The 19,519-nt window shown below is 51.6% G+C and overlaps 2 protein-coding genes and 1 pseudogene across 2 annotated transcripts; 2 read left to right on the top strand and 1 right to left on the bottom strand.

Moving 5' to 3' along the window:
- Positions 1–19,519, top strand: part of LOC116406442 — a 954,163-nt pseudogene that overhangs the window by 436,800 nt on the left and 497,844 nt on the right.
- On the top strand, positions 15–6,397 carry dnajb13 (DnaJ heat shock protein family (Hsp40) member B13). The gene is given in 8 exon segments (NM_001079452.1): positions 15–295; positions 1,190–1,293; positions 2,950–3,111; positions 3,565–3,722; positions 4,155–4,268; positions 4,441–4,554; positions 5,077–5,153; positions 6,178–6,397. Coding segments are annotated over 8 exon segments (951 nt in total). The 5' UTR covers positions 15–227; the 3' UTR covers positions 6,332–6,397.
- Positions 8,207–17,179, bottom strand: ucp2 (uncoupling protein 2 (mitochondrial, proton carrier)). The gene is made up of 8 exons (NM_203848.1): positions 17,092–17,179; positions 14,550–14,713; positions 11,620–11,835; positions 10,649–10,853; positions 10,002–10,196; positions 9,723–9,824; positions 9,350–9,530; positions 8,207–9,044 (listed from the first exon to the last, which is right to left on the bottom strand). The coding sequence occupies exons 3-8, from the start codon at positions 11,743–11,745 to the stop codon at positions 8,930–8,932; spliced, it is 924 nt and encodes a 307-aa protein (NP_989179.1). The 5' UTR covers positions 11,746–11,835; positions 14,550–14,713; positions 17,092–17,179; the 3' UTR covers positions 8,207–8,929.

Genomic DNA, 19,519 nt, shown 5'->3' with positions numbered 1-19,519 from the left:
GCCTGGGGAAACTTTGAGTTTTACACTATGTCGGCCAGTAATATTATTAACAACCCAGCGGGTACAAAGCGAAAAGCGTTCGCAATGCATTGTGGTACGTGTAGTTTCTGCTACGCCTACTGATGCCAGTGACAGGAGAAGGCGGACTGCGGCTCCCAGGGTACACCGCGGCGAGGGTTGCCATAGTAACCCAGAAAGCGTATAGACTCACAGGAGGAGAAGCAGCCATGGGGCAGGATTATTACTCTGTGCTGGAAATTACTCCTAGTGCGGGGGATTCCGACATTAAAAAGGCGTAAGTGATGGGGGGGGGGGTCACTATATATAAATATATAAGGGGGGGCAGTAATGAAATAGAGAAAGTACAGGGAAGAGCGACTAAGCTGATAAAGGGAATGGGCTCAGTTATGGGGAAAGGCTGGCCCAGTTGGGATTGGTTACACTGGGGAAGGGCAGTTAAGGGGGGGTCACTATATATAAATATATAAGGGGGGCAGTAATGAAATAGAGAAAGTACAGGGAAGAGCGACTAAGCTGATAAAGGGAATGGGCTCAGTTATGGGGAAAGGCTGGCCCAGTTGGGATTGGTTACACTGGGGAAGGGGCAGTTAAGGGGGGGGGGTCACTATATATAAATATATAAGGGGGGCAGTAATGAAATAGAGAAAGTACAGGGAAGAGCGACTAAGCTGATAAAGGGAATGGGCTCAGTTATGGGGAAAGGCTGGCCCAGTTGGGATTGGTTACACTGGGGAAGGGGCAGTTAAGGGGGGAGTCACTATATATAAATATATAAGGGGGGGCAGTAATGAAATAGAGAAAGTACAGGGAAGAGCGACTAAGCTGATAAAGGGAATGGGCTCAGTTATGGGGAAAGGCTGGCCCAGTTGGGATTGGTTACACTGGGGAAGGGGCAGTTAAGGGGGTAGGATCACTATATATAAATATATAAGGGGGGGCAGTAATGAAATAGAGAAAGTACAGGGAAGAGCGACTAAGCTGATAAAGGGAATGGGCTCAGTTATGGGGAAAGGCTGGCCCAGTTGGGATTGGTTACACTGGGGAAGGGGCAGTTAAGGGGGGGTCACTATATATAAATATATAAGGGGGGGCAGTAATGAAATAGAGAAAGTACACTACAGTGGTGACTTTATCATGAATATAATGAAGATTCTCTCTGCTATTTCAGGTACCGCAAGTTGGCCCTAAAGTACCATCCACTCAAGAACAAGGAACCCTCCGCCCCACACAGATTCAAACAGATTGCAGAAGCCTACGATGTGCTGAGTGACTGTAAGTAGGAACTGGCCAATGAGGTTTCGACTTTATGCACCTCAGTGTATATATATATATATATAAACTATAGTAGGGTTTCTGTAGCAAACACCCCAGCTGTACCGGTGCAGGAACGGCTGCCCCCGGGGCTACACAGCGGGGTATTTATATAAACTATAGTAGGGTTTCTGTAGCAAACACCCCAGCTGTACCAGTGCAGGAATGGCTGCCCCCGGGGCTACACAGCGGGGTATTTATATAAACTATAGTAGGGTTTCTGTAGCAAACACTCCAGCTGTACCGGTGCAGGAATGGCTGCCCCCGGGGCTACACAGCGGGGTATTTATATAAACTATAGTAGGGTTTCTGTAGCAAACACCCCAGCTGTACCAGTGCAGGAACGGCTGCCCCCGGGGCTACACAGCGGGGTATTTATATAAACTATAGTAGGGTTTCTGTAGCAAACACCCCAGCTGTACCAGTGCAGGAATGGCTGCCCCCGGGGCTACACAGCGGGGTATTTATATAAACTATAGTAGGGTTTCTGTAGCAAACACCCCAGCTGTACCAGTGCAGGAATGGCTGCCCCCGGGGCTACACAGCAGGGTATTTATATAAACTATAGTAGGGTTTCTGTAAGCAAACACCCCAGCTGTACCGGTGCAGGAACGGCTGCCCCCGGGGCTACACAGCGGGGTATTTATATAAACTATAGTAGGGTTTCTGTAGCAAACACCCCAGCTGTACCAGTGCAGGAATGGCTGCCCCCGGGGCTACACAGCGGGGTATTTATATAAACTATAGTAGAGTTTCTGTAGCAAACACCCCAGCTGTACCAGTGCAGGAATGGCTGCCCCCGGGGCTACACAGCGGGGGTATTTATATAAACTATAGTAGGGTTTCTGTAGCAAACACCCCAGCTGTACCAGTGCAGGAACGGCTGCCCCCGGGGCTACACAGCGGGGTATTTATATAAACTATAGTAGGGTTTCTGTAGCAAACACCCCAGCTGTACCAGTGCAGGAACGGCTGCCCCCGGGGCTACACAGCGGGGTATTTATATAAACTATAGTAGGGTTTCTGTAGCAAACACCCCAGCTGTACCAGTGCAGGAACGGCTGCCCCCGGGGCTACACAGCGGGGTATTTATATAAACTATAGTAGGGTTTCTGTAGCAAACACCCCAGCTGTACCAGTGCAGGAACGGCTGCCCCCGGGGCTACACAGCGGGGTATTTATATAAACTATAGTAGGGTTTCTGTAGCAAAAACCCCAGCTGTACCGGTGCAGGAATGGCTGCCCCCGGGGCTACACAGCGGGGTATTTATATAAACTATAGTAGGGTTTCTGTAGCAAACACCCCAGCTGTACCAGTGCAGGAATGGCTGCCCCCGGGGCTACACAGCGGGGTATTTATATAAACTATAGTAGGGTTTCTGTAGCAAACACCCCAGCTGTACCAGTGCAGGAATGGCTGCCCCCGGGGCTACACAGCGGGGTATTTATATAAACTATAGTAGGGTTTCTGTAGCAAACACCCCAGCTGTACCGGTGCTGCGAAGCGATGGTGCATATCATAAGCACGTATGGCACATGTATGGCACAGGTATTGGGCTCTGTAGGCGGCGTGTTCCCCATCTCCTGCCTAACAAACGGGCGCCTTTCTCTAACCAGTGAGGAAAAAAGCCACGTATGATAAATTTGGAGAAGAAGGCCTGAAGGGCGGCGTCCCCCCCGAGTTCGGAGGAGAGGAGGCCTGGACCTCCGGCTATGTGTTTCACGGGAACCCAGACAGAACCTTCAACGAGTTTTTTGGAGGAGACAATCCCTTTGCAGGTACTCGGGATGCTGTGCTATCTGACCAATGAGAGGCCCAGTAACTTGTCCATATTTATTTATTATCCTAAGCATCCTACTGTGGGGCAATTGACAGGGAGGGGGGCAATACAGCTGTTCTTAGCACCCAAGATGCTGGGAGTTTGCCCCAGAGCCCATAGCAACCAATCAGCAGGCAGCATTTACTGGTCACCTGTTTAAAAATCAAACAGCTGATTGATTGCTCTGGGTTACTGCTCCTGGGCAAACTTATTGTCTGTTTGGGCCTCTGGGTACTGGGAATGCCAGGGCCTATTTTAAATTTCTGCCCCACGGAGGTTACGCCACCCATTGCATTTAGTTCAGTGGTGGTGACATTTCTCTGCATAGGATTGGCCGGCCAAGAGAGCGCTGGGAGATGCACCCGTGTGTTTCAGTCAACGTCTTTCTATTTCCTTTCCCCCCCCCACAAAGATTTCTTCACCCCCACCGGCTCTGAGGTGAACACAGGATTCGGCGGCCTGCGGGGGCGGGGCATGAAAACCCAAGACCCACCCATCGAGCGGGACCTCTACCTCTCACTGGAGGATTTATTCTTTGGCTGCACTAAGAAGATCAAAATATCACGCAGGGTACAAGGAAACCATATTTTGTATGATATAGAGAGCAATATCCTGAGACAACTTGCAATTGGTCTTCATTTTATGTTATTTGTAGTTTTTTTTAGTTATTTCACTTTTTGTTCAGCAGCTATCTGGTTGCTAGGGTCCAAATAACCTTAGCAACCAGGCAGTGATTTGAATGAGAGACTGGTATGTGAATAGGAGAGGGACTGAATAGAAAGAAAAGGAGTAAAAAAATAACAATAAATCTGTAGCTATAATAAAACTATACAAAATAAATAATGAAGACCAATTGAAAAGTTGCTTAGAATTTTATAATTCTTTAACAACAGAGCTGGGGCCCTTTCTTCTATGACAGTGTGTTGCTATGGAATGCAGCTGATGTTGCTATGGAATGCAGCTAATTTGCACAAAGCTTATTGGCCCTGCTGTGCCGCTTAGGTAATGAACGACGACGGACACACGTCCAGCATACGGGACAAGATCCTATCGATAGACGCGCGGCCGGGCTGGCGGGAAGGCACGAAAATTACCTTCCAAAATGAAGGCGACCAGGTGAGACCCTTTAACCGTGAAGCCGCCACTGCCCAATGCGGCCAGAGCTAAAGTGGGTACAAGAAAAGAGAGTAATAAAGATTATACACTGACCAATAAAAGCTTTGCCTTTAGTCACATGTTCCACCCACCCTACCAGAGCAATAAGCTACATTCCTGTGATACATTGCAGGGCCCCAACATTATTCCTGCCGACATCATATTCATCGTGAGGGAGAAGCCGCACCCCAGGTTCAAAAGGCAAGGCAACGATTTGATCTACACGGCCAACATCGAACTGGGAAAGGTAGGGGCTGGTACTGGCGCTTATGTGTTTGTATCTGGGATTATGGGGGTGTGTCACGTGATCAGGTTAATGATGAAAAACAGCTAATTAAAGTTAACTTTAGGTGAACTTCCCCTTTAATTGTTTTTTGTTTTTTTTTTTTTTTTTTTTACACCTCTACTCACATTGTACCTTTAAACCGTGACCAGGAGAGGGCGACAGATTTCCCTCCATCCCTATTCTGTACATTCCTTTCTGCGTAAATCCCTGAATTAGGCAGATTATCTTTGTATCTCTCTTTATGTTTAGTTCCTGGTCACACAGAGAGAGTCGGTACCAGGGGGCACACACAGTAGGGCACCTCCCCGTTATTCCGAATAGTTGTGCCCAGAGCACCAGTGATTGGAGCAGCAGGGAGAGGATAAATGGGTTGGGGTGGGGGGGCAGATATACCTGCACCAATGATCACTGGCCAGTCCCGGCCCATGTATTACCAGTACATGCATTACCAGTGTAATTCCCACTATATCTCGTGTGTTCCAGGCACTGACGGGCTGCACGGTGGAAGTGGAGACTTTGGACGAGAGGCTGCTGAATATTCCTATTAATGATATAGTACAGTAAGTAGCGCAGTTAGGAATAAAGAGCCCCCACACACCTGATTGGCCTCCCTCCTGGGAGAGCGGGGAGCAGGGAGGGGTAGGCGCAGGGCAAGAGCGGAGAGGGGTAGGTGCAGGGTAAGAGTGGGGAGCAGGGAGGGGTAGGCGCAGGGTAAGAGCGGGGAGCAGGGAGGGGTAGGTGCAGGGTAAGAGTGGGGAGCAGGGAGGGGTAGGCGCAGGGCAAGAGCGGAGAGGGGTAGGTGCAGGCTAAGAGTGGGGAGCAGGGAGGGGTAGGCGCAGGGCAAGAGCGGAGAGGGGTAGGTGCAGGCTAAGAGTGGGGAGCAGGGAGGGGTAGGCGCAGGGTAAGAGCGGGGAGCAGGGAGGGGTAGGTGCAGGGTAAGAGTGGGGAGCAGGGAGGGGTAGGTGCAGGGTAAGAGTGGGGAGCAGGGAGGGGTAGGCGCAGGGTAAGAGCGGGGAGCAGGGAGGGGTAGGTGCAGGGTAAGAGTGGGGAGCAGGGAGGGGTAGGCGCAGGGTAAGAGTGGGGAGCAGGGAGGGGTAGGCGCAGGGTAAGAGCGGGGAGCAGGGAGGGGTAGGTGCAGGGTAAGAGCGGGGAGCAGGGAGGGGTAGGCGCAGGGTAAGAGTGGGGAGCAGGGAGGGGTAGGCGCAGGGTAAGAGCGGGGAGCAGGGAGGGGTAGGTGCAGGGTAAGAGTGGGGAGCAGGGAGGGGTAGGCGCAGGGTAAGAGCGGGGAGCAGGGAGGGGTAGGCGCAGGGTAAGAGTGGGGGGCAGGTGGGGGTAGGTGCAGGGTAAGAATGGGAAATGCAGGGATAGACACAGTTGGGCAGTGGGGTAACTACAATACAGCAGACCCTGTGGGTGCCAGGGGGGGGGGTACGGATACAGGGGCTGCTGTAGGGTAGATAAAGCACTCAGCCCTGCCCAATATTTCCTACTGAGGAGAAGCCAATCCTGGGCACCCACAGTCTCCTCTCCCATTCACATTTACCCAAGAGCTTGTGCCCCCCCCCCCCTTTTCTCTCCCCCCAGCCCCACGTACCGCAAAGTGGTGCCCGGAGAGGGCATGCGTCTGCCCAAGGACCCCACCCTGAAGGGAGATCTCATCATCCAGTTCGACATCCATTTCCCTGAGCACCTGACGCCGCAGAAGAAGCAGCTGTTACGCAAGGCTCTCCTGGCATAGAGCGCCCCCCTGCCCACTCCTAGTAATGTCCCCTCTTGTATTCAAATAAATGGTTCTAGCTAAGGACTATGGGAAATCTGCCACTTTATTAGCAGTTGTTATTGTACATCTGTGCCTCTAGGTGGCAGCAGAGGACTGGAATTTTTAAACTGGCCACACAGGGCCAATAAACCCAACCTATACATGTTCCACATAGCCATTGGCACATTGAGGGGTCCCCTTTAGGCTGCAGTATTAACCTATCGTTGGCCAACCATCGGCTCAGCACAAGGGAACCAAATTGGGCAAATTGTTGGTGACTGTTACACAGCAGATGTGTATGGCAGCTTCTGATCTGTGCATTAAAGGGGCAACTGAGCTTCTGATGTAACCCAAGCCCCCCTTGGATTGCTCCCCTCTATAGCAAGAAGCCCAGTACATGAGTATATAGAAGCCCCGGCAGGTACGTGAGGCAGCTTATGGCTCCATGCAGGCTACAGGGTTACAGTACAGCCCTGCAATCCGATTGGTGCTACAGACAAAACCCATGTTAATTGGGACACCTCCCAGACATGGCAGACAGACCAAAGGTGGCCATACATGGTAAGATCTGCTGCTTTGGCAAGGCCGCCTAAAGGGGGCAATATCTTGCTAATTTGATTGTTTAGCCCTAGGGGCAAATGATGAAAATACAATGAAATGACTGGCACAGAGCCTCTGGTGGCACTTCTCATTGGTGGTGGGGGGGGGGGGGGGGGCAGATTTGTCTCCCTCGTTATCTAGAAGAAAAGATTCTACATCAGCCGATGGCCTCAAGCTACAGGGGGCAGTTGCATTGTCACTCTATGGGGGCAATTAATGTAATTAACCCCCTGCTTGCACCTAGGAACCTGCTTCATCCCTACTTAGTGATAAGGGGCAAAGTTACTGGGGGGGCGGGGTAGGGCATTAGTCAGCAGCCTCACCCTCCCTATCAGCTTTGATAAGAGAAGGGCAGTTTCCCTAACCTACTCTACAAAGCTGCCAAGATGCACTTGTACCCAGTATTGAAGGGGGGGGGGGGGGGGTCACCTTTAACTGTCAGTATGTTATAGAATGGCCCATTCTAAGCAACTTTTCAATTGGTCTTCATTATTTCTCTTTTATAGTTTGAATTATTTGCCTTCTGTTTGCAGCTTTCAAATGGGGGTCACTGACCCCGGCAGCTAAAAACCTATTGCTCTGTGAGGCTCATATACCAGTCTCATTTAAACTGCTCCCTGGTTGCTAAGGTAACTTGGACCCAAGCAACCAGTTAGTTCCAGAAAATTCCAAATTGAAGTGCTGGTGAACTAAAAGCTAAATTAATTAAAAAACCACAAATAAATGACCAATTGCAAATTGTCTCAGATTACTCTACATTATACTAAAATTTAGTATACTGACCCTGTACCCCCCCCCCTCCCCCGGCTATAGAAAACTCAGGGTTGGACCTGATCTCAGTCTAAAGTATAAGCTGCCTCTAACCCATGGGACCCATTTGTATATCCAACCCAGTCTAGAAGATAATCCTCAGCCCACCCAAGGAGCTCTGGCACCCTAAGGTGCTAAACCCACCCATTGGCAAGAGCATTAGCACCCTAGGCAGGGCCATTTAGGGAGAACAATTTCTATGCTCCTTACAAGGTTCCATTGAATCTGCTGCCTTAGCAAATTCTTCATTTATCACTTAGGGCCACTAAGTGGCAGTATAAAAATGAAAATCTTCATAGTCACTAGGTGGCAGTGTTTCCTGGCAATTCCTGTGCAGCAATGCTAATAAGCAGAGAGTATTGGGTGCATTTGTGTTGCTACACTCTATTGGTGCATCAGTTGGTGTATTTGCAGCCGGAGTAATAACAGAACCCAAAGCAGCGCTTGTTACACAGTGACTTTATTTTACACCATAAAAACCAGAATAAAAAAAGCAAATTAACCAGTTGGTTCGTCAAACATTTGATGCAAAGTCACACGTCCCAATGATCTCAGACGCACAGACACAGATATAAGTTACGGCCTTTTCTGCCTCTGCCCCTTTAACCGGGCCCGAGCCAGCCGGGACAGAGGAACGGGAAGCCATTGGGCAGCGGTTGGTCACATTGGAATGTGTAGGAGCCAATGAACGACTGACCTACAACTCCCACCATTCAGCTGTTACAGAGTGCTGGGAGTTGCAGTTCATCACCCTAAGGACCAATGACCGCTCTCTAGTCTGTGCGCGACCGTAACCGCCGGCGACTCCCATTCTCCGTTCCCGTAAACCGTAGGTCGTTTTATTTTAACTTAATTAAAATCTTATCAATTGCACTTATTAAAGACTTTAAAAAATTCTTTTTTTTTTTTGGACATTTTGGCCAATAAAATTAAGAAAATGCCACATTTAAAGACAACGAAATGAGAAATCGCTAAGTGTCCCGGAAACCAGCAAACCCCCAATTGCACCCAATCGCCCCCCCAAAATAAAAAATGCCCTTTTCTGCCTCCTGCCCAAAAGCAGCTCTGCGGGGAGTTGCTGGGAGTTAGTGGTACAAATCCTACTGTAAACAATATAGTGGGAGAACTAAATAGCGCCCAATCAGCATCAACGGGGGTCTCGGCAGCTCAGAAAGGGGCTTCCCAGGAACGCTGGGCCGACATCATGGCTCTCTTCAGCTGCTCGTAGGTCACAAACATCACCACGTTCCAGGATCCCAAGCGCAGGAAGGACGGCATGAATCTGCGGACAGACAGCAAGAGGTTAATAGTCATCAATAGCTAATTAAAGGGGAAGTTAACCCTAAAACAGCAATGGCTTACTAAGAACCTGCAGTCGCTACTATATAGCATTCTGTCAGTCTGACCACCAATCAGCAAAGAGAATTTACTAGTCAGCTGGCTAAAAAGGAAACATTTGGTAGGTTGCTATGGGTTACTAGACCTAGTGCAAAGGTGTATGGGCGGAGTATAGTAATGGGCAACGTTATGTTGTTGATGGGTTTCCGCTGGACAGCAGGGAGACATGGGTGGGGGGCAATCACTTACCCCTTATAGAAAGCCTTGGGCCCCTCCTTCCTGAACATGGTGAGGGCACAGTTGATGGCGCTGGCGTACTGGCCTTTGGCAGAGTTCATGTATCTTGTCTTCACTACATCGACGGGGGAGGCAATCACCGTGGTACAGAAGCCGGCACCGAAGGCAGAGGTGAAATGGCAGGGCAGGTTGTCTGCGGGGGCAATTACAGGCATTTTAGAACCCTTATTGCTGCCTTCTTGCCCTATTCAGCCCCCTTATTAACCCTTACTGCTGCCTTCTTGCCCTATTCAGCCCCCACTCTGTAGCCCTGACACTAATCATTGCTCAGGATATTGCCCCCATTTGCAACCCCAGGACACTGCGCCAAGATGGCTGCACCCACCTGTCATGATGTTGGCTTTCAGGAGGGAATCTTTAATGATGTCATACGTGACCAGCTCTGTGCAGTTGACGATTGCGTTTCGGGTGATATTGGGGGCGGTTCCTGCAGACAGAAACGGATCTCAATGACACTGGGTCCCAAACTATGGGGCCAGCCCCCCTGAAACACTGCAGGAGCCAGTTCTGTCTGCTACATTGTTTCAGGAGTCACAACCAGCAGTGCAGGGAATACAGAGCTTTCTATAGTAATTCTATGGAAATTTAACCCCCCACAAGTTACCTTTCCAGAGTCCGCGCATTCCTTCCTCCCTGGCGATGGTGCGATACGCGTGCATCGTCCCCTTGTAGCGCCGGTTGGCGGAGGAGTTGGCCTGAGCTTGGAACCGAACCTTCACCACATCTGTGGGCTGGGCCACTGCCACTGCCATAGCACCCGTGGTGCACCCAGCAGCCAGCCTGCTCCCAATCCCAACATCTGCAAAAAGGTCCCAGTTACCCAAAGTCAGACAGGGCCTAGCGGGGGGCTAGTTACATCATCCAAAGGGGCAGTAGTTACTGCTTCCTAGAACCAAGGGGAGTAAATGACAGTGGAAGGTTTAATACAGTGTAACAAGCGTTCCTGGACTTCTGTAGGGTCGGGCAGAACCCAGAACGGCCACTAGGGGGCAGGGCAGCAGCTGCTACTGACATTTGTTCTTAAAGGGGACACCACCCCTTATCCTGTATGCTAAAGCAAAAGGGGGGGGGGGGGGAACAGCCTGCACCCCAGTGTATCTAAGACATTGGGGGTGTGTCCTGTACCCCAAGCTGGGGGCCCTCATCCCCCCCAAGGTCCTTTTCAATCCATTCAATGCAGATACCAAGCACTTTAACCTTTTGCTTGCCAGTGGCTCTGCACGGCAATGCCTTAAGGAATAAATCACTTACGTTCGGATCCTTTGGTGTAAAATTGCTTGACCGAGTCGTAGAGTCCGATCCGGACGGAGGCGAAGCTCATCTGGCGCTGCAGGCCGGCAACCAAGCCGTTGTACAGACTCTTGGGCCCTTCCGTCTTCACCATGGTAGAGATGGTGCCAAACACTCCCTTGTACTGGGCCGCCTTCACGTTAACCACCTTGTTCTCTCCTTGAATCTGCAGGAAAGGGTTAAACTCCGTTCATACACCAGGCGCTGGTCCTGACCCAAATGGTGCCCTAACCATAGGCCTTACTTCTCCATTAAAGGGGATATAAACCCAGCCATGATGCTGCCCCACGGCGCCCCCTAGTGTTGCTATAGAAGCTGCCAAAAACCATCATTATAGATGCAAGGAAATTCCCCAATGAGAATTGTACTGATAAATAAGTTGATTATAAATGCAAAAGAACTGCCCAGTGAGAATGCTGATTCCCAGCACTGTGTCAGGCCCCTTGCTGGTACCTTACATATAGAGATAATGATGGCATTTTCTCCCCTCATTATATGGCACAGGAATCAGACATGGGGATAAAGGGACAGACTTGTTCAGTGCTGGGAAACTGTGCTTATTGCTCCCAACTCCAATTGCAGGAACAGAGAACAGGGAGCCGGATTTACTCACATCAGCTGGGATTCTCATTGGAGGATTTTTCGCATGTTAAAGCAGTCGCTGGCTGTGGGGATTTGGGGGAAAGTTTTATTGGGCAATATTGCTTTAAGAATACAGCCCTGATGTTGCTGGACTACAGCTCCCAGCATGCCCCAAGCTTCATTATATGTTACATTATTGTGGGATTTGTAGCCCAGTAACAACTGAGTAACGTTGGGTTGAGCCGCGCTGGGCAGCAGGGTTTGTATCCCCTTTAAAGTGACGCACCTCTCTAGCCTGAACCCACTTATATAAATAGAGCCATAGGCCCAGCTGGAGCAGGCGTGGCTACCTGGAGTCGGACTTTGGCCGTGTCCAGAGGGAAGGTGAACAGATCGGCGATACATGCTGCTGTCCCAGCGCCGACGAATTTGACGGCCGCTGTGGGTGGGATGTCGGTGGGCTTGAATCCAACCATGGTGCCGAGCGGTTCTCTGCGGAGAGGAGCGGATTCCTGAGAATAAGTGCCGTGTAGTGAGAAGACAAGGCAAAGTCACTCTGCCAACGTCTGTGGGAGAGAATTAAACTCACGTTAGGTACCATAATGCCCCCTCCTTGGGGTAACTGTCATCTGATGCCACATAGTTATTTGGTCATAGCTGTGAGGTCACTCCCTCAGCCTTGTGCCCTTATATGGGCACAGAACCCCTCAGTGACTGCCAATATCCTTGTCATTTACAGTAGGGGGTACATTATCCCTTATAATACATGAGTGATACTCAGAGTTCCCTGTATAACTCAGCCTGCAGCCTTGTGCCTTTATATGGGGGGCACAGAACCCCTCAGTGACTGCTAATATCCTTATCATTTACAGTAGGGGGTACATTATCCCTTATAATACATGGGCACAGAACCCCTCAGTGACTGCTAATATCACACAATGAGCCATATCTGGGGCCCCGGGGCCCATTATCTATAACCTTATGAGGATTTATACAATTTCACAGAAGGAAAACCCGCTGCTGCACTTTGCCCTTTATAGCCGCTACCTGTGCCATTAGTCTGCCCCACTGGCCAAAGTACAACATATAAATAAGGCAATAAAGTAATAGTTTATCTCCCCAGAGTACAAGGTGTATACTAAGGATTCCAGGCTTGGGCGCCATCAGGATATTCAGGTTTATATAACAAGGAGCCAGGGATCAAGTCATTTCGGGGGAGGGGAGGGGGGTCAGTTGCCGCCTTACTGGGTACCAAGTGGCCAATTGCTGGTTAAACTGGGGGAGGCAGTAGTTGGTTGCACCTGACAGGAAGCGGACGGGCCTGGGGGTGCCCATGACTGTACCATTGCCGGGGGAGGGGGATATTTGTACAGGATGAGTCTCAGCTGGTTCCTAGGCTACACCACATCCCCACCCCCACAGTGACACAGGCTGCAGGGATCTACCCCCCACCCACAGGGTGACATTACAACCCCCACCCTATTTTAACAGTCTGCAGGATTTGAAACAAACATCTCCCTCCGCCCCTGCGGCCTTTCACCTACATCGAGAGCGTTTCCACCCAGAGAGACAGTCGCCTTCCCTTCCCCGTTACACACGAGACACAAAGGTTTTGTAATCAGGAGACTTTCCCTGAATGTGTGGGGGAAATTGGGAAAAGTGCGAGGGAAATTGGGAAAAGTGCGAGGGAAATTGGGAAAAGTGCGAGGGAAATTGGGAAAAGTGCGAGGGAAATTGGGAAAAGTGCGAGGGAAATTGGGAAAAGTGCGAGGGAAGGAATGTGAGGGAAATTGTGAGGGGGGACCCCCCCGGGAAAGGGAGAATGGATGGACCCAGGGTTACTGTGTATCCCATTTGCTGGGGAACCAATCAGTGATGCCCTGGGCCAGAGGTTCCGCCAGTTCCTATTGGTGGATTGTGCCGTCTGGGATTTGGGTTGGGAATCCGCCCACTAATTTACATATGCAGATGAGGCACTAATAACCTTTAGTATAATGTAAATGTTGGTTATTATTCGGCCCGACCCAAAACAAAATGGTTTCCTCTCAGAATAGAACCCAGGGGGATGCTGGGAAATCAGGAACAAAAGTTCTTATTATGCTGATGAAGGGGAAGTGCCCCCCCCAGTGGGAAATGCCATTCAGTGAGGCGGGGGGGGGGTCCTGCCCCATGTTCATGGCCAAGAACTTGTTGCTACACTGGGGGCCACAGGGCAAGGACCTAGTGTGACTATAGCCAGGGGCACCCAGGCCTCTCCTTGCCCATTGTCCCCATATAGAATGGCCAGTGGTACCAACCTTACTGGGTACCTACCCCCCTCATACCCCCGGGGGCCCAATTGACACAGACCACCCCCAATGCGCAGACATTACCTTAGGTTAGTATTGCAGGGGGGGCTGCAATACTCACCCCCCCAAAGCCTGTGTATGACCCCCAATGCGCAGACATTACCTTAGGTGAGTATTGCAGGGGGGCTGCAATACTCACCCCCCCCCCCAAAGCCTGTGTATGACCCCCAATGTGCAGACATTACCTTAGGCGAGAATTGCAGGGGGGCTGCAACACTCACTCCCCCCCCAAAGCCTGTGTATGACCCCCAATGCGCAGACATTACCTTAGGTGAGTATTGCAGGGGGGCTGCAATACTCACCCCCCCCCCCAAAGCCTGTGTATGACCCCCAATGTGCAGACATTACCTTAGGTGAGTATTGCAGGGGGGCTGCAATACTCCCCCTCCCCCAATGCCTGTGTATGACCCCCAATGTGCAGACATTACCTTAGGTGAGAATTGCAGGGGGGCTGCAATACTCACCCCCCCCCCCCAAAGCCTGTGTATGACCCCCAATGCGCAGACATTACCTTAGGTGAGTATTGCAGGGGGGCTGCAATACTCACCACCCCCCCCCCCCCCCCCAAAGCCTGTGTATGACCCCCAATGTGCAGACATTACCTTAGGTGAGAATTGCAGGGGGGCTGCAATACTCACCCCCCCCTCCCCCCCAAAGGCTGTGTATGACCCCCAATGTGCAGACATTACCTTAGGTGAGTATTGCAGGGGGGCTGCAATACTCACCCCCCCCAAAGCCTGTGTATGACCCCCAATGCGCAGACATTACCTTAGGTGAGTATTGCAGGGGGGCTGCAATACTCACCCCCCCCCCCAATGCCTGTGTATGACCCCCAATGCGCAGACATTACCTTAGGTGAGTATTGCAGGGGGGCTGCAATACTCACCCCCCCCCCCAATGCCTGTGTAGGACCCCCAATGCGCAGACATTACCTTAGGTGAGTATTGCAGGGGGGCTGCGAGAGCTGCTGGAGGATCAGGATTCCCTGAAGGCGTCCCGCCCGTCTGATTTGCCACTGGCTCTAAATATTTGATACTCTTGACTTGCCATAGAAACGCGGCGGGAAACTTGATGCCTTAAAACCATAATCCTTATGCTGCAACGGGAGAGAGAAACGGTTAATGGGGCGACACGACTTATCCTGAAACATACAGATATGTAGTTGCTACAGTCATTGGCCCTAGCAACCTGGTAGTGGTATGAAAAGCAAAGTATAAAACAGGAGAGGAAAGGGCACGTTCAGTTTAGACAAATTAGTCAAAAACAAAGACCAACTGCAAAGTTGCTGCCAGTAAGACTCCTCTTGACTAAGCTGGACTTCCTACACTGACATACAGATACACTGGAGTAGGAAGCAGAATGGTTATAAATGGGTCGGTACCGCTGTAGTACCAGCCCACTTGTGCCACTATGGTACCAGCCTCCCACACTGCCAACTTCCAAACTCTTAGGAGGCAGAGAATAGAGAATTACCCCCCCCCCCCCCCCAGGGGTTCCCCTATTGTGCCTTTAGAAGATTGCAGTATCTTCAGCTGCTAAACTACATCTCCCAGCATGCTCAGCCAACTCAGGCACAACCTGCTGGGAGTCAGAGGCTGGGGGCAAGTACAGAGCCGCAGGGAGTAACACATTTGTGGACATAAGGCTGAAGACACACGGAGCTACTAGTAGCAGCTACTAAAACAGACAAAGCTTATTTACCGATAATTGTCTGTGTGTTTTGTTTCTCAGTATTGTCTATGGCAGGGGATTTCCTGGCGTTTAGTAGCTGCTACTAAATAGCTTTGTGCGTCTCCACCCTAATAAAGGGATTCCTTATACAAGGCGGGTTACAGGCACCCAGTCTGCCCCGAACTACAATTCCCACAACCACCTTGTCGGGGTGCGCTAGACTGATAGTAGCCCGGGGGGCTAATGGTTGCCAGAAGATGCCCAGCCCCAGGCGAGTGGGGTTATAAGGAGGAAGCTTAGGCGGCAGCACCCAATCACCGGGGGATATACACATTATATAGGGGGGCAAGTTACCGACTCACCGGGGCAATTATATGGGAGTGCAATAGCCAGAACATGAGGGTCACTTGCCATATTCTGTTAGTCCGGGGTATTTATACAGTAGCCTCCAGGTACCGGGGCAATTAAATATAGTAAGTCGGGGGTTATACAGTAGCCTCCAGGTACCGGGGCAATTAAATATAGAAAGTCGGGGGTTATACAGTAGCCTCCAGGTACCGGGGCAATTAAATATAGAAAGTCGGGGGTTATACAGTAGCCTCCAGGTACCGGGGCAATTAAATATAGTCAGCCGGGGGTTATACAGTAGCCTCCAGGTACCGGGGCAATTAAATATAGAAAGTCGGGGGTTATACAGTAGCCTCCTGGTACCGGGGCAATTAAATATAGTAAGTCGGGGTAATACAGTAGCCTCCAGGTACCGGGGCAATTAAATATAGTAAGTCGGGGGTTATACAGTAGACTCCAGGTACCGGGGCAATTAAATATAGTAAGTCGGGGGTTATACAGTAGCCTCCAGGTACCGGGGCAATTAAATATAGAAAGTCGGGGGTTATACAGTAGCCTCCAGGTACCGGGGCAATTAAATATAGAAAGTCGGGGGTTATACAGTAGCCTCCAGGTACCGGGGCAATTAAATATAGTCAGCCGGGGGTTATACAGTAGCCTCCAGGTACCGGGGCAATTAAATATAGTCAGCCGGGGGTTATACAGTAGCCTCCAGGTACCGGGGCAATTAAATATAGTCAGCCGGGGGTTATACAGTAGCCTCCAGGTACCGGGGCAATTAAATATAGTAAGTCGGGGGTTATACAGTAGCCTCCAGGTACCGGGGCAATTAAATACAGTCAGCCGGGGGTTATACAGTAGCCTCCAGGTACCGGGGCAATTAAATACAGTCAGCCGGGGGTTATATAGTAGCCTCCAATGGATGTTTCAAAGCCCGACAGAATAAGGAAGCAGCAGCCGGGGCCGGAGGGAAGCAGCCGGGGCCGGAGGGAAGCAGCAGGGGCCGGAGGGAAGCAGCAGCGGCCGGAGGGAAGCAGCAGCGGCCGGAGGGAAGCAGCAGCGGCCGGAGGGAAGCAGCAGCGGCCGGAGGGAAGCAGCAGGGGCCGGAGGGAAGCAGGGGCCGGAGGGAAGCAGCAGCCGGAGGGAAGCAGCAGGGGCCGGAGGGAAGCAGCAGGGGCCGGAGGGAAGCAGCAGGGGCCGGAGGGAAGCAGCAGGGGCCGGAGGGAAGCAGCAGGGGCCGGAGGGAAGCAGCAGGGGCCGGAGGGAAGCAGGGGCCGGAGGGAAGCAGGGGCCGGAGGGAAGCAGCAGCCGGAGGGAAGCAGCAGGGGCCGGAGGGAAGCAGCAGCCGGAGGGAAGCAGCAGGGGCCGGAGGGAAGCAGCAGCCGGAGGGAAGCAGCAGCCGGCTCCAGACAAAAGGGAGGGAAGAGCAGGAGGGAAGAGCAGCCGAACACTTACCGGTACGGATGGAAAGGGAATGCTCCACAGCGGGAATGGGGGGTAGAGGGGCCGGTGTGTCAGATCTTGTGACGCCGGGAACTTATTGTCCTCAAGTCGGACTGAGGGAACTTGAGAAAGAGCCGGTATCATTCTCCCCCTTATATAGAGACCGGCAGGGGGGGTGTTGGCCCCGCCCCGCCCACGGTCCGCCCCGCCCATAGTCCGCCCCCAATTTCCCCACTCTGTGTCTGGAACGTCTTCCACTTGTTCCATTGATACAAAGTATCAGCCTGGGGAGTAGTTACCCGGTAAGTCTGGGGCAGAATGGCCTGTCTGTAACTGCCCCACTTGTTCCACTGATACCCGGTAAGTCTGGGGCAGAATGTCCTGTCTGTAACTGCCCCACTTGTTCCACTGATACCCGGTACCTCTGGGGCAGAATGTCCTGTCTGTAACTGCCCCACTTGTTCCACTGATACCCGGTACCTCTGGGGCAGAATGTCCTGTCTGTAACTGCCCCACTTGTTCCACTGATACCCGGTAAGTCTGGGGCAGAATGTCCTGTCTGTAACTGCCCCACTTGTTCCACTGATACCCGGTAAGTCTGGGGCAGAATGGCCTGTCTGTAACTGCCCCACTTGTTCCACTGATACCCGGTAAGTCTGGGGCAGAATGGCCTGTCTGTAACTGCCCCACTTGTTCCACTGATACCCGGTACTCTGGGGCAGAATGTCCTGTCTGTAACTGCCCCACTTGTTCCACTGATACCCGGTAAGTCTGGGGCAGAATGTCCTGTCTGTAACTGCCCCACTTGTTCCACTGATACCCGGTAAGTCTGGGGCAGAATGGCCTGTCTGTAACTGCCCCACTTGTTCCACTGATACCCGGTACTCTGGGGCAGAATGTCCTGTCTGTAACTGCCCCACTTGTTCCACTGATACCCGGTAAGTCTGGGGCAGAATGTCCTGTCTGTAACTGCCCCACTTGTTCCACTGATACCCGGTAAGTCTGGGGCAGAATGGCCTGTCTGTAACTGCCCCACTTGTTCCACTGATACCCGGTAAGTCTGGGGCAGAATGGCCTGTCTGTAACTGCCCCACTTGTTCCACTGATACCCGGTAAGTCTGGGGCAGAATGTCCTGTCTGTAACTGCCCCACTTGTTCCACTGATACCCGGTAGTCTGGGCAGAAGTCCTGCTGTAACTGCCCACTTGTTCCACTGATACCGTAGTCTGGCAGAATTCCTGTCTTGTAACTGCCCCACTTGTTCCACTGATACCCGGTAAGTTCTGGGGCAGAATGTTCCTGTCTGTAACTGCCCACTTGTTCCACTGATACCCGGTAAGGTCTGGGGCAGAATGTCCTGTCTGTAACTGCCCCACTTGTTCCACTGATACCCAGTAGGTCTGGGGCAGAATGTCCTGTCTGTAACTGCCCCACTTGTTCCACTGATACCCGGTAGGTCTGGGGCAGAATGTCCTGTCTGTAACTGCCCCACTTGTTCCACTGATACCCAGTAGGTCTGGGGCAGAATGTCCTGTCTGTAACTGCCCCACTTGTTCCACTGATACCCAGTAGGTCTGGGGCAGAATGTCCTGTCTGTAACTGCCCCACTTGTTCCATTGATACCCAGTAGGTCTGGGGCAGAATGTCCTGTCTGTAACTGCCCCACTTGTTCCATTGATACCCGTAAGTCTGGGGCAGAATGTCCTGTCTGTAACTGCCCCACTTGTTCCACTGATACCCAGTAGGTCTGGGGCAGAATGTCCTGTCTGTAACTGCCCCACTTGTTCCATTGATACCCAGTAAGGTCTGGGGCAGATGTCCTGTCTGTAACTGCCCCACTTGTTCCATTGATACCCAGTAGGTCTGGGGCAAGAATGTCCTGTCTGTAACTGCCCCACTTGTTCCATTGATACCCGGTAAGTCTGGGGCAGAATGTCCTGTCTGTAACTGCCCCACTTGTTCCACTGATACCCAGTAGGTCTGGGGCAGAATGTCCTGTCTGTAACTGCCCCACTTGTTCCACTGATACCCAGTAGGTCTGGGGCAGAATGTCCTGCCTGTAACTGCCCCACTTGTTCCATTGATACCCAGTAGGTCTGGGGCAGAATGTCCTGTCTGTAACTGCCCCACTTGTTCCATTGATACCCAGTAGGTCTGGGGCAGATGTCCTGCCTGTAACTGCCCCACTTGTTCCACTGATACCCAGTAGGTCTGGGGCAGAATGTCCTGTCTGTAACTGCCCCACTTGTTCCACTGATACCCAGTAGGTCTGGGGCAGAATGTCCTGTCTGTAACTGCCCCACTTGTTCCACTGATACCCGGTAAGTCTGGGGCAGAATGTCCTGTCTGTAACTGCCCCACTTGTTCCACTGATACCCAGTAGGTCTGGGGCAGAATGTCCTGCCTGTAACTGCCCCACTTGTTCCATTGATACCCAGTA

This window comes from Xenopus tropicalis, chromosome 2 (genome assembly GCF_000004195.4).
Source record: "Xenopus tropicalis strain Nigerian chromosome 2, UCB_Xtro_10.0, whole genome shotgun sequence".
NCBI classification, from domain to species: domain Eukaryota; kingdom Metazoa; phylum Chordata; class Amphibia; order Anura; family Pipidae; genus Xenopus; species Xenopus tropicalis.
This window is presented reverse-complemented; position numbering and strand designations above follow the sequence as displayed.

Coding starts and splice junctions, on each gene's coding strand:
- ucp2 (NM_203848.1), bottom strand. CDS start 11,745: ATGGTTGGATTCAAGCCCACCGACATCCCACCCACAGCGGCCGTCAAA. Junction 10,197..10,648: donor TTACACCAAAGGATCCGAAC/GTAAGTGATTTA, acceptor ACCTTTTTGCAG/ATGTTGGGATTGGGAGCAGG. Junction 9,045..9,349: donor CCCAAGGCTTTCTATAAGGG/GTAAGTGATTGC, acceptor GTCTGTCCGCAG/ATTCATGCCGTCCTTCCTGC.